This window comes from Opisthocomus hoazin, chromosome 13 (assembly GCF_030867145.1).
Source record: "Opisthocomus hoazin isolate bOpiHoa1 chromosome 13, bOpiHoa1.hap1, whole genome shotgun sequence".
Classification (NCBI taxonomy): domain Eukaryota; kingdom Metazoa; phylum Chordata; class Aves; order Opisthocomiformes; family Opisthocomidae; genus Opisthocomus; species Opisthocomus hoazin.
Genome location: NC_134426.1, coordinates 26,384,152 through 26,397,825, shown reverse-complemented (window position 1 = coordinate 26,397,825; position 13,674 = coordinate 26,384,152). Strand labels below are relative to the sequence as shown.

The following is a 13,674-nucleotide window of genomic DNA, read 5'->3' as shown; positions in this document are numbered from 1 at the left end:
GGTGGGCAAAGCAGTGACTTGCAACACCTCCTCGCTGGAAGCCACTGGGTAACGAGCGATGCTCGCTGGCTGCTGAGCAGTCGTCTGAGCCACTGTGCTGGTTTTCTGTCTGACTTTCTTCTCTTCAGGCTGCAACGGGTGTACTTTAGAGAGTATGGAAACACTTTCTTCCAGTTCAGGGAAGGAGCAGTTCTGTGGGTCATGCCACATTCGCCCGGATATCAGCTCAGGTGAAATTTTGAGCAAATCGGATCTGCTTTCTGGCATGCACTGCACAGCCTACTGCTTATTCCCGACCTGTAATGCCGCTGGGCCCCTGCAGTTACTTTCGTCCCTTTTTGTTTTGAAATCAGGAGGTGGCTTTGTCCACGTGCCTGTTCCAAAAATAGACAAGCGTTCCTGCTGATGTCCCCTCCGAAGCTCCAGACAGGCAAAAGCGTCTGAAGTTGACGTAGGGCAGCAGTGTTGTGTGTCACAGTGCATTTCATATAGATCTGCAGATGTTTGCGGCTCGGGGCGAGACGCTGGGCGGTGACCCGCTGCCTCCGCTTTGCAGGTCAGATCGACAACCGGAGCAAGCTACGCAACATCGTTGAGCTGCGTCTGGCCGGCCTGGACATTACAGATGCTTCTTTGCGGCTGATCATCCGGCACATGCCTCTGCTCTCCAAACTCAATCTCAGTTACTGTAACCACGTGACAGATCAGTCTATTAACCTGCTGACCGCGGTTGGAACCACCACGCGGGATTCATTAACGGAAATTAATTTATCAGGTAAGCAACGCGAGCACGGGGGAGGACAGGAATTGCCGATGGGCGTTCAGACTTGCGCGAAAGCTCATCGGTGGGAGCGGTTGTGCCCAGCTCCCCCCTGCCCCCTGTGTAACTCCCCCCAGGGCTCCACTTGGGTGGGTGCCCGTGCCGCCGGTGCAGGTGACCGGGTGGTTGCGCAGCCTTTCCCCGGGACCCCAGCCGCAGAGGGCACTGCCGCCTCCTGCTCCGGAGCCTGCGCTGCACCTCGCTCGTCCTGCCCAGGGGATTTATCTCCCAAGGCCTCCGCTCCTGGCGTGCTTCGCTTCGTCTCGTTGGTTACGCAGCAGAGTTGCGGGGATCGGAGCGCGGCCGCGGGGCTGGCTGGGCGATTTCGCTGTCGGCGCAGCGCCAGAGGAACAAGGACTGACCGCAGTTGGGATAAACCGTCCTGGTGCTGGAGAACAAACCCAGACGCGCTGTTACATTTCTTCCCCCTTCTTGTCCTTTTTTTTCCCCCGGCAGACTGCAATAAGGTTACTGATCAGTGCCTGTCTTACTTCAAACGTTGCGGAAACATCTGCCAGATCGACCTGAGGTACTGCAAGCAAGTGACGAAAGAAGGCTGTGAGCAGTTCGTTGCGGAGATGTCCGTAAGTGTTCAGTTTGGGCAAGTGGAAGAAAAACTTCTGCAAAAACTGAGTTAGTTAAAGGACACGTGTAAATACTGGGGCGAGGGGGGGCAGGGACTAAGAACACGTAGGGATTTTATTTTCAATTGGGAACTTGGAATATCGGAAAATGCCGTGATTGGATTTTACAACTCTTGTCGAGAACAACGTGAAACTACCCATGTTAGGAATTTCAACTTGTGCCACTAATTCCGTCTACCTGGGATGTCCTGCACTGGCTCTTATGCAAATTCATAAGGCGACTGTTACTGGTGAGAATTGTTCACACCCAGAAGACGACTGATCTCCAAGAAATACTGTTATTTAAAGTACCACAGCATGTGCTTGGTAGTGTAAATTTGATTTCTGCTCTTCATTTCTTAAAACAAACTAAAAAAAAAATAAGAGTTGGTGTCATTACAGTGGACCACGCACTGCATTTCTGCCTTCTTAACATGTTTTGTTTTGTTACATCTTACATTATGCAGAACTATTTTTGTACAAAAATTGTTTAAAAATTATTTATGCAATGTTTGAATGCATTACCAGTGTTTCGGTTTCGATTGCCAATTTTTATCTTTACTTATGGTAGGCGAGAACTTAACCTATACTTCGTAGACAGTATCTATCTACAGACGTGCCCAGGTCAGGAGAAGTAGGTGAATACTTTCAACTTCAAGCATGTTTTAATGGAAGTTTATATCCTGCTTTGTATACTTCAGAAGTGACATAAGCATGTTGTGGAAATAAGGTGTAAATTATAGTTGAAGTAAAAACACTTTGCCAAGTTTTATCTGTATAGAAATCACCTTTTTCTCAAAATTTTAAAAAAATTCCAATTTCAGCTTTTGCACATAGGAGGGTTTCACTCTGTAGCATGAGCTCTTGTACTCAATATGAAATTAATTTATACAGTGAGTCCAGCCGTAGAATAAATGGTCAAACGTAGTCTCTCTTTCTTTGAAGTGTGAGTTGAGTTCTCATTTAAGGTTTATAACATGGTTATTTCCTGATTGTAAGATTCTGCATTCATAAGTGCCATTGTTGTACGGTGTTGTTTTCGTAGACCTTCCTGATGCAGTTTTACCTTTGTTGAATTTGTATAAACAATTGTACAAAAAGAGGCGCTGGCTCTGCGGGTTTCTGTCCCAACGTGTGTCCGGGGGCGTCCTCGTTTCCAGGAGCAGGGGCCGAAGCCCCTCTTCCTGCCCGACTTGCGCGGCGCTTGGCCCTTGTCCCGTGCTGCTCACTGGGCCCAGTCTGCTGGAGAGGGAAGGAAATACGCACCCATGGCCTTCCTCCAGCTGAGTCCCGAGGAACACATCCACGTCTCCAGAACGGTACGGCTGGAGCTGGGTTAAGAAAGGAGACGAGGCTGAGACAGCCCATCACAAATCTTTATTAAGCTTGTGTGGCTAATGATCAGCATGGGAAGAACAGGTAGGGTATGTTTTCCTTCATTAGCTTTTACCCACTGAACAGACGCTCCAGGAATTAAGTACCATTAAAATGTTACTTCTAAAAAATAAAGCCATGGAGAGGTTTGCTCCCTTCTGAAAAATCACCCGCGGTGTCTCTAAGCTGTGCATTTTATTCTGAGGAGGAGCTACTTCCTCTCTCTCATTCACCTACAAGACAAGAGCAGGCGCAGCAGTGCGGCAGAGGTACAGCAGCCCAGGAAAACATGTCCCTGGTCTGAGGGGGGAGGTAAGAGGAGAGGCTGCAGCTCTGTCCATCACCCCTGCCTGAAGGACAGACCCCGGGGCAGGCCCGGTCCCTCCTCCCCTCTCCTTTTTACCCTGACCTTACTGCAGCAGGGTCATGGCCACAGGCAGCATGGCCCCACATCAGGAGCTGCCCCTGCTGCCATCCCTCTGGCACCCTGCAACAACCCTCCACCTTCTGGCTGCGAGCAGCCCCCACCCCTGCTGGGGGCTGACAGCACCAGGGGTCGTTAATAACCCCATCCCTGTCAGCGTTAGTAACACTGTACATTCCACATGTTAGCAGCAAGTAGTTTCATGACCCTGATCAGTGTTCACAGTAACATCAGGTTGTCGGCACGTGGCGTACAATCATCACACGTAATTGTTACAATAGGCATGAGTGGATTAAGAACCACAATAATGTGGGTTCCTGTACCCCTTTTTAAAAAAATATTTTCTTCCTAAACTAAAAACCACTTGGTAATGGGTTTTTGGACACCACATGGCAGAGCCCTGCGGAACGACAGAGCGCTGCGAAGTGATGGAGCTGTCTCTACATTCACAAAGGACGGCCAAGACAGCACGTGTCATGGCAGACATTCGGGGCGAAGCAATCGGCAGTTATTGGTTGCTTAAGGGCTTCTGCGCAGGTGCAGTTAATGGCAGTGCTTCCTACAGGCAGAGTTCGTCCTGTCCCCACTGTTGCAGGGACAGTGTTGGACAGTCACAGTCTGTAATGAGTACAAGCTGACTATTCAGCTGACACGGGCATTTCTTCTAACGCACCAAGCAATGCGACACGCTAATACGGGCGAGTGACATCTGCCCACTTGCTGAGTACCGAACGCAGGAATTCGCAGTGAGGTTCTTCAGAAGAGAGCAAGAACTGCTGTAAACAGTTCGACTCGCACAGTCTGTGGGTTTGTAAGGTAAGTCGGGCGCCGTTACTGTACACGCGGGCATCCCATTGTACTGCCCAACCGCAGGATGTGCTGTGCTGTAGAAAAACATTTCACAAACATCTCGATCCTGATGTTCAAGATGTTGATTTATTGTGAGCTAAAAAGCCAAGACGTGCCCCAAGGTTCGGTGCTCCTGCTCGCCAGGGTCACCACAAAACCCCATTTCGGCCTTGGGCTAGGACTTGAAGACGTGGACGGCCCGCACAACGTACTGGCGGCAGATGGGGCACTCGCTCATCCTCTTCCCGCACTTGGTGCAGGTGACCATGTGGCCGCACTCCAGCAGGACGCAGTCGATGACTGCGTCCATGCAGATCCGACACAGGTTGTCGTCGTCGTCGTTCAGCTGCATCTTCTCACCCTCTGAAACGCAACAGAGAGGGAGGGAGGTCACACACTCAGGACCTGGAAACCAGCTCAGTTCTAGCCCAGGCAACCCCTAAGGCACAGACAGCCAGTTTCACACTAAGCAGTGCTGCTCCCTATTCACAACAGTTTTTCTAACCCACAGCTAAGAATTAATCTATATTCCTTAAAAAAACAACCAAAACAAACCAGAACTAGAAAAATCCTTAAGTGAACATCCATTATTTGGCTTCATTCTTTAAACTCAGAAACCATTTTCAATTCAGAACATAATGACTGTGAAATAATGTGTTGGATGAAAATTCAGAACACGCTGCTGTTCCATCTCTGAGCTTATTCTGTTTGGCAGAACACATTCCTCAGATTAAACACAGTAATAATACGGCAGACTAAGCAGCAGAAGCCTTAAGTGGGCCATAAAGGTGGCAGAACTGAACAGAACCTCTCAGGTTTCACAGCAAACAGCCGCCATCCCCTAGCGATAACCGAATGTTCCGTCAGACCATGCTGGAAAAAAAAAAATCCTAGGTTTAAAGCTTGATTTCAGCCCAGTTTTCAATTCTAGTCCTGGCCAAACTGCGAGTCTCACTTAAGCCAGGTTTCGGCATTCACAAGCAGCCCCCCCCCCACCTTCCAACCCGTCCCCACCCTGATTAGCTGGTGATCCCCCGCCTGATGACCACCAGCCCTGCAGCCCTGTGCTGGCCCAAGCTGGCTGGGCAGTGGCCCAGCGCTATGAAGTTCTCCAGTTCTTCACAGCCCAGCTGCTGGATGCAGGCGCAGCGAGCCAGGCAGGCACTTCCCAACTGGTGACGACATCACGAGGTTGCTCCTCAGACCACACTCGGTGCACAGGCATCGCTCTGTGGATGCGCTACAACCACGCAGGTGGAAGACTCCAATTGTCACATGTAGCAGAGGGTAACGAACGCCCTGGCTGCAGCCACAGGACCACCTTATCATGAAAACACAGCCCGAGACCACACCATTTGGACTTGGACTTTTGCCACTGGAGCTTTTACTTCCGCCCCACAGTGAGAACTGAATTGCTTTGGTCTGTTGACAGCTACTGAGAAGCTCTCGCTAATACCTTGTGAAGCCTAGCAAAGGGCACAGGGGTGCCAAGTTTCATGTTCTCTGGGGAACTGGTTCTCGGTTGTGCAATTTCACTGTGAAAGCTGAGCGCGCTCAGCTTTGGAAAAGTCTCAGAAAACCAGCACAATCCTGGAAAGCTTCACTTACTCACTAGAGCCATGTTCAGCTACTCTAGATGCAGCTTGAATTGCTAAAACGCACTTTCCAGTTGTTCCAGCTGAGCAGACCAAGTTGGACACCAAGTCCTTCTGTTGGCAGAACCAGCTACCGGAAACCAGAAAATAAGCAGTCTTAAGAAAGTGAGAATTAAATATAAACCTACGTGTCTTGTGGTTTTCCTCACTCTCTCTGTACAGTCTGCTCACTTTTTCCACCAGTTCCCATTTTTCACAGCATCCTGAGTAGTTGACAAAGTTACACGCAAGTATCTCCTTCAGCTGCCGAACGCTCAACCCTTCGATGTCTTCCAGACTTGATATATCAGACAAAGATGCTCTTGCTCGCTTTCTGGACAATCCTGGGGTCTGAAACATATCAATGGTACGGTTTTAACTGTCCCGCTAAGTTCAGAGCACCAGATTTGGTGCTACCTTAAGCTGCAGCAGCTTGGCTAAAGTTTTATTCTTTTTAAAGCAAGTATTTGCAGGTACGCAGTGCCAGACACAGCTAACTCTGAAAGAACTAGAGCATGATACTAAATGTGGAGGGAGATCTAAACACTTTATGGCGTCACATGCCAAAAATTTATTCTTTGTACAGTTCATATCTCACCTGCTCTTCCGCACTTTCTTCTTCTTCATTATTTATAGAAGACGTTTCAGTTTGACCCTGTGTACGAAACGAAACTGATCAGGATAAAAAAACATTGTCTCTTATAAACTATCTTCCTTTGTACCCAGCCGGCCACAGATAACAATGAGATCTTGAAGTTTCAGTTGCTACTACTCATTACTGATTTAAGACACCACTATCACCTAAACCAGCAATCTTATCTAGAAATCTTCTGCTCTCAGGTGAGAGATACCAAAGGCATTTTTCCTTTGAAAAACCTTCCCTGAACAGTACCAGCTGGCATTTTATATTTTAAAGCAAGGCACACCTATTAAAAGAAAAAAAGCTACGCTATACCATAAAACACACGCCAATTACTGTACCCGTGAAGATGTTCCATTTCCTGTGCTGCCCCTTCTGTTTGCAAGTTCTTGAGACGACACCGATACAGACATAGAAAACGGATGAGTGAAAAACCCCGAAGTCTGCGACCGTGACGAATGCAAGCTACCAGCGTCCATCTCCTCCTCCGAGCCCAATCCATGATGGCACAGCACAAGATCTACCAGGTCTTCTTTCTCCCTGCAAGTATCCGTTGGTATGTTTCTGAGAATCAGGTACTGACGCAGATCCTTTACTTTCAGTCGCATTAACTGAGGCCGCTGAAAGGCTGTTTCTTGCAGCAAGTGACAAGTGGAACATCTTCTGAGATTCTCTTGCAAGACCGAACAAACTGAGCAAAAATCCTTCTTGCAGTCACAACACACATGCTGAGGAGAAAGAGAAAATAACCATTCAGCTGCATGGCACAGAAACCAGTCTCGACCCTGCTCTTTCCTTCTCCAGGCTACGTAATTTACTATGACTCTTTCCATTGTCAGTTTTGACGTACATACATCATTTTTAGGATTTAAGTCTACAAACCGCCCTGTCAAACAGTGATGTAGGTGTTCCATGGCAGTCCGTCTCTTTTAGCACTGCTGTAAGCTGATTTGAGGTTTCAGTGAAAAAACATTACAAATACATGAGCACTCAAGTTGTAGTTTAGACAACAAATGAAACTGAAAGCCAGTCAATTTTATGGTATGCTAAAATACTTCTGAATATGCTCAGTGTCACTGCTCTTTTCACATGTGTAAAAAGCAGCACAAGCCCCAAACTTTAAAGAACATACTTCTTCCTCAGCTGATTCAAAGAATTCAAAGTAGGCCTTAAATGTGATGAACCACATGGCAGGTAAACACTCCCGAACGCCCAGATGTCATTTCTGAAGAGAGCTTTGTTCCAAAGACTCACCACCACATACAAAAGCTAGAACAGGCAAGACTTTCAGCAGCGATTTTATATGGTCATCTCATTCGCTGTGAACAAATCCTAACTCTTCCAAGTTTTTCAGGATTGCAGTAAATTAATATTAGCTTCAGAAAATGTCCCTAAACAACACAAAGTGTTTGCCATGTGAACAACAGGACACACAGGAAGCGGGAAACAGAACACACAAACTGAGGAAAGAGGCTTCACGTTTATCTGAATGAGCTGCAGAGAATTAGGTCACTGAGTGGACAAAATAATGATGCTGGACATAATAATGTATACTACTTCTAGATATAAAAATAACATTAACAATCTTAATTTTACTTACCTGCATTAACCTACCAACCCACCTCCAAATGAAGCGAGAGGCAATGGAGTGCAATAGCATTTAACAGAATTCAGCCTGGTTAGGCAATGAACAGGGTCACACGAGTATTTCACAGAAAGAAGCTGTCATACTAGGTTCCGAGTTTTTAGCTTTTTCCATCACCCGGTTTGTTCATTCCAGTATCCAACTGCTACATTTGGCATCATCTTCAAAATCAGATTTGCTTTAATGTTTAAGACTCTGAAGCTAAAACATGTATCTTACAAATTAGATTCCAATAATATTTTAGGTCAGACCAGATCCAGTGTGTCACCGATTAATGAACATCAGACCTCTTAACTTCTAATCCTGTCTGGCATTAAGTTCCTGTGACCTCGGAACAAGGCACTTACTCCCTGCCTGGCCATCTGCCTCGGGTTTCCTTATCTAAGGAAATACAAGCATTCATCTCCCAGTATGCCTACGGATTAGCTCACACGAGCAAAACTACTATGTAATAGAAAATATACTCACTTTTTTCCTGAAAACTGAAAAGGAAAGTCCGCAGGCTTTGCAGACGATGTTAGTGCCTGCCGCAGCTGGAGACGGATATGGGGAGAAGTCTGTGTTTGGTGCAAATCGGAAGGGGCCAGCGCCTCCCCCAAAGCCAGCCTGCTGGCCACGGACAGCTCCAGTACCCATGACTTCATTCAGCAAGCCACAGCAGGAAGCCCACATGGAAGTAGCTCCCGCCTGAAAACATTCACAAAGAGAAAAAAGAAAATTAGTATCTGAAAGCCAACATCAGACGTGACTTGCTACTGAAGAGCTACTTCACTCCATCTGTCATCGGCCCAAAAGCACGTGGTGTGAATTCCCACAGCACCAGGAATTCTGCACGCTACCATCTATAGCAGCCCAACAATCTCCACTTGCCAGCTGCAAGGCAAAGGGGGTAAGATTTGCTTCCCAGAGGCTAACACAGATGCACACGGAGCTCGCTTTCATAACTCCTTTCCTAGCAGAGTTCTGCACAAGAAGGGTAAGGGATTTGAGGCGGTAACGCAACAGCAGAGCAAAGAAAGCAGAGACTAACAGCCAGTCATAGGTGAGGGGCAAAACCTGAAGTGATGACAGGGAGCAATACAACAATTGATCATAATTAGTGAAGAGTTGTCCCCTGCAGGATTTTCTCCAGAACTAACCCAGCTCTTACATGACTCACAATAAAACTCTCTCTAAAAAAAACATTTCTGTGTTTTCAAACTTGAAAGTAACAAACCAACCTCTACTAGAAACTAGTTACAGTCTAGTATCTCTGAGAGGAGAATGTTTTTCAAGACCTCCCTAAACCTGCTGTTGTGTTGTCTTACAAAATGTCTAACAAAAATTAAAATAACTCTAAATGAATTTACTCTATATTGACTGGATTTCAGTTTTGAGTCACACAATTTAATCTTAAACTACAAAAAATTCTAAATACATAAATAAATTGCTATTTTTTTATCCTCAAAAGCCTTTAGTGGTAGATTCTCTATTAAAAGTGCATATTCTGCTTGAGGGTTGGAACTTGGCCTTAGTCTAAGTTGGCCAGGTCACATGTTTAATCACTGTCATGTGGCTCACTGAAACCTACTAAAAAAAAAAAAAAAAGACAAACAATCACATTAGGTTCTTTCTGAAAGGAAGCCAAGCAGCACAGCTTCCTTTAAACATAATTTTTTTTTCATACTTTTCCTTAACTATGCTGCTTAGAGCTGTTCTGTTGTTCATCCCAGGGCAGCACCTTTTTTTCCAAAGCATGAAGACATAAAATAATTGCTTTTGAGACTTGTAGTTCTCGCTGTAAAACCCAAACCAACCAGTGCATGCACTTCAGCTCCGTAATGATGGCACTTTAATTCCTGTAGTAACTAACTTCTATGTTAAACTGCACATCTCCCCTGAACCAAACACAGTCCTGTTGCATTTGTGGAAACTTGACACAAGAACTGGGTATATGCCAGAACGTCTCCTTTCAAACCACTGAGCACAAAAGGTAAGGAAAGAGTCCTCACTCTGGTTTAGGGAGAAGCTGCAACAAAACAATGCCACAGGACCCAGCATGTTCTAGAACACCACCTTCACCTTTAAGTCCAGAACATCAAAAGCCCCTCTCCAGCCCCCACAAACCTGGTATTTCACTTTCACTGTCGTAAACTGACATTAAACGTGTCACAATACAGCAAAACAGCACACACAGTCGGTCATTTTGCTTCTAAGTTGTACAACACAGTGTGCAGTAATAACATCACTTCTATACACAACAAATTACATTCATTAATCTAATTTTACACGTATTTCAAGAGCAAAATTCACCCCAGGCTAAACAAGAAACCTCCATGCTTTGGGCACCCCATGCATCAGAGAAAATCTTCCTAAGCTTCCTGCAAACGGAGCTGAAGGGGGATGAAGTCCAGCGGCCCCTCCCTGACCTCCAGCCAAAACACAGGCAGCCCCAGCACGGGGCCGCGCTCGCAGACACGCCGTGCGCTTGGAGCCTGTCTGATCTGTAATCAGACTTCTGTGACAATCATTGAGCTATCATCAAACTAAGAGCTGTTTTCCACTTTTCAATAATAAAGAATGGAAACAGATCAATACGAATTTCTCCTATACAAAATAAGTTATGCATCATTATCCTAGTTATTGAGGCAAGAGTAATTAACTTTGCAGAAATACATTTTGAAAACCAGTTACTTAATCCAAGAGAGCCCCAAGCTTTTTAAAACTTGGGACTTCTGAAAGGTATTTTTTTTCCTCTTAAGGGAAAGCTGCCAGTTGCAGAAACATTACTCTGATGCTTCAAGTATTCTTAAAAACCAACGAGCTAGCTTTATATATAAAAATAGCCGCATACAAATAACAGAAACATAAAACAATGAGCCAAAAGGGTCTGTCAGAATTCAACTTGTACAACTATGGTCTTTTTAAGGGATCATGGCAGCAGCAGGACACACCATGACTAAAAAGACATAACATTGTTACTACCACAACCCTCGCCTGATAGTTTGCAACACCTGCTTCTTCACCTTATTTTATTCCAGAGCCTGTAACAACTGCTCAGACATCACTGTCAACACAACTGGGGACCTTATAAATGCTTACAAATATCTTAAGGGTGGGTATCAGGAGGACGGGGCCAGACTCTTCTCAGTGGTGCCCAGAGACAGGACAAGGGGCAACGGGCACAAACTGAAGCAGAGGAAGTTCCAGCTGAACATGAGGAAGAACTTCTTCCCTCTGAGGGTGACGGAGCCCTGGCCCAGGCTGCCCAGGGAGGCTGTGGAGTCTCCTTCTCTGGAGATATTCCAGACCCGCCTGGCCGCGGTGCTGTGCAGCCTGCTCTGGGTGACCCTGCTTCGGCAGGGGGTTGGGCTGGGTGACCCACAGAGGTCCCTTCCAACCCCTACCATGCTGTGATTCTGTAACACTAAATAAATATATATATATACTTTGGAAGTTACTGTTACCCATTTTGGATACGTGAATGTTGTTAGTATCAAACAGGAAATCTTTTACTGCCAACTGTTCAGTCATTTTAGGTGAAAGGTAAGGCAACCTGGGCACCGTTAATTTTCTCCTTAACCTAAGTCAGCTGTGGATTCTTTCTCTGCACTAGTACCATTAACCAACAACTGAATTACGGTGTCTAGACACTTCGTATTACTCTGGAAAACAAATGAGACCATGCTGAAAAGCACCAACACAAGACACAAGCAAGACACACTAAAACAACAACTCCCTCTCTTGAGAATTAGTTACAATTTTGCCAATTTCTGCACCTAAAGCCTGTCCAACTACATCAGTCACCACTCCCACATTCTCCTCTCACAAGCTGCCATCAGCTATCTTCTCTCTCTCTCTCTCTCTCCATACCTTTTATGCATCCTACAGGGGCAAAACACGGCGTTTGAACTGTCCTGCTCTCGTTTTTGGCTTTCAGGGTGCCGGGTAACCCAATGAGAATTCCGCCTCACAGACGCCCACACCAAGCAGCCGTGAGGCTGTGTGCCGCTCCTCACGCATCTGTGCGCGCAGGACGCGCCACCAAAGCCGACAAACCGAGAGGAGAGCAGCAGAAGGGATTTATTTTTTTTTTCTTTAAGCTGAAATTTCGCCTTTAGACTCACCCCGAAATCAAGCAGCAGCTTTCTCGGGAATCGAACACCCTCCCGGTCACCACAAACCCCTGCCGAGCCCCCTCCCCCCCCCGCCCCGCACACCGTCCCGGCGGGGTCCGGTTCCCCCCCCCCGCCCCCCCGCCCCGGCCCAACCCTCACGCACCGCCCCGAGCCCGGCTTCGTCCCGCCCGGAGCCCCGCCAGCTCCTCAGCCGCCGCCGGCGATCGTTGGCGGGCGGTATGTGGAGACAGACGGGGGGGGGGGGGGGGGGGCGCAGCTCGCCTCAGGCGGCGGCACCAGGCCCTGCCCGGCTGCTGAGTCAGCGGAGGGCGCCGGTACTCCTCGACAAGGCGGGTCCCCGGCCCGGGCGTCCCTCGGTAACGGGGCAGGCCCGGGGAGGGACGGCGGCCCGGTCGGGCAGCCTGAGGCGAGGAGGGAGGGGCGGCAAGGCCCGGCCCGCCCCACCCCACCGGGGTCCCGGCCCCGTCACGCGTCGGTTCGCCCCCCTCCTCCCTCCCCGCAGCGAGGGCAAAGACGCTCTCCCGGCCGAAGGATCCCTCCCTGCCCGCTACTTCACCTTCATGGCCGCTTCGCCGCTCCCGCTCCGCCGCCGCCGCCTCAACCGGGCGCCGCCCGCCGCGGCCACCCCCGAGCGGGCCCCCGCCCTGAGCGCCGGCGGGCCGCCTCACGGAGGGCGGGCCTTCCCGCCGCGACGCACGCCATTGGCTGTCCCGCCGCCGACAGCGAGCGGACGAGCCAATGGGAGGAGAGGAAGTGCCTCTGTGTGTGTTGGCGGGGGAGGGCGCGGAGGTTCCGCGGGCGCGGAGGGGGGGGGGCGCGAAAACACCCCTCAGACAGGGAGAGGAGAGGCCGCTGACAGCTGCAAGTGCGTGAGCAGTGATGTCGCTGAAATAAGAGAGAACTTTTACCTCATGGTTCTGGGTCGGGTTGGGGTTTTTCCTGTGTGCGAGCAGGGGTTTGTGACAGGGAGGTCTGAAAGCCGCGGTGCTGCGGGCAAAAGGCCAAAAAGCGCTGGTGATGGTAAAGTAATAAAATAAATAATTTAAAATAAATAATCTAAAATAAATAATTTAAAATAAATAATGTAAAAATAGAATCTATTAAATAATAGGAAAGAAAGGTTTTTATTTAAAATTCTGCTTTCGGCTAGCTTTTCAATGCCATTATTATTTTCTCTATGCTGTGAATGGGATACATTAAAAAAAAACTATAATCGTAGGCTGTAAGAACTGAAAGCTTTTACCCAGGAGATTGCATTAAGAAAAACCCAATGATACAAACCTGACCAAGTCTTCAGGAAAGCTTTACGTAAGACCGCACGGGGCCAAGAGCGAAGGAGGCCTTTGCCAAGATGAGGAACGGACAAAAGTGGCTTGAAAATAAGCAAATGTTGACCACAAATCACATTTACCTGTACAAAAGCTTGCGTGCAATCTTGAACAGTTTCTGCAGGCTGGATCTATTTTTGGAGCGAGATGCAAGAACTGAGTCAAAAAAAAAAACACCCAACCCCGGTCTGTATTTGCCACGAGAATGGGCGCAGCCTC

The 13,674-nt window shown here is 47.8% G+C and overlaps 2 protein-coding genes across 15 annotated transcripts in view; one reads left to right on the top strand and one right to left on the bottom strand.

Moving 5' to 3' along the window:
• The window catches only part of KDM2B (lysine demethylase 2B), a 126,564-nt gene extending 123,779 nt beyond the window's left edge, over positions 1–2,785 (top strand). For 12 of the 14 annotated variants that reach the window (XM_075434951.1, XM_075434952.1, XM_075434948.1 and 9 more), the window contains 3 exons: positions 129–230; positions 557–775; positions 1,277–2,785. In XM_075434951.1, the coding sequence (XP_075291066.1) occupies positions 129–230; positions 557–775; positions 1,277–1,458 (503 nt within the window). In that variant the 3' untranslated portion in view covers positions 1,459–2,785. The remainder of the gene's footprint in view (positions 1–128; positions 231–556; positions 776–1,276) is intronic. The other 2 variants (XM_075434960.1, XM_075434954.1) reach the window with 1 other exon arrangement.
• A 13-nt stretch (positions 2,786–2,798) lies between these two features.
• RNF34 (ring finger protein 34) lies at positions 2,799–12,773 on the bottom strand. Its single transcript, XM_075434961.1, has 6 exons — positions 12,684–12,773; positions 8,478–8,696; positions 6,706–7,092; positions 6,323–6,379; positions 5,874–6,075; positions 2,799–4,453 (listed from the first exon to the last, which is right to left on the bottom strand). Exons 1-6 carry the CDS (start codon positions 12,687–12,689, stop codon positions 4,266–4,268), a joined length of 1,059 nt encoding a protein of 352 aa, XP_075291076.1. The 5' UTR covers positions 12,690–12,773; the 3' UTR covers positions 2,799–4,265.
• Positions 12,774–13,674: the final 901 nt, after the last annotated feature.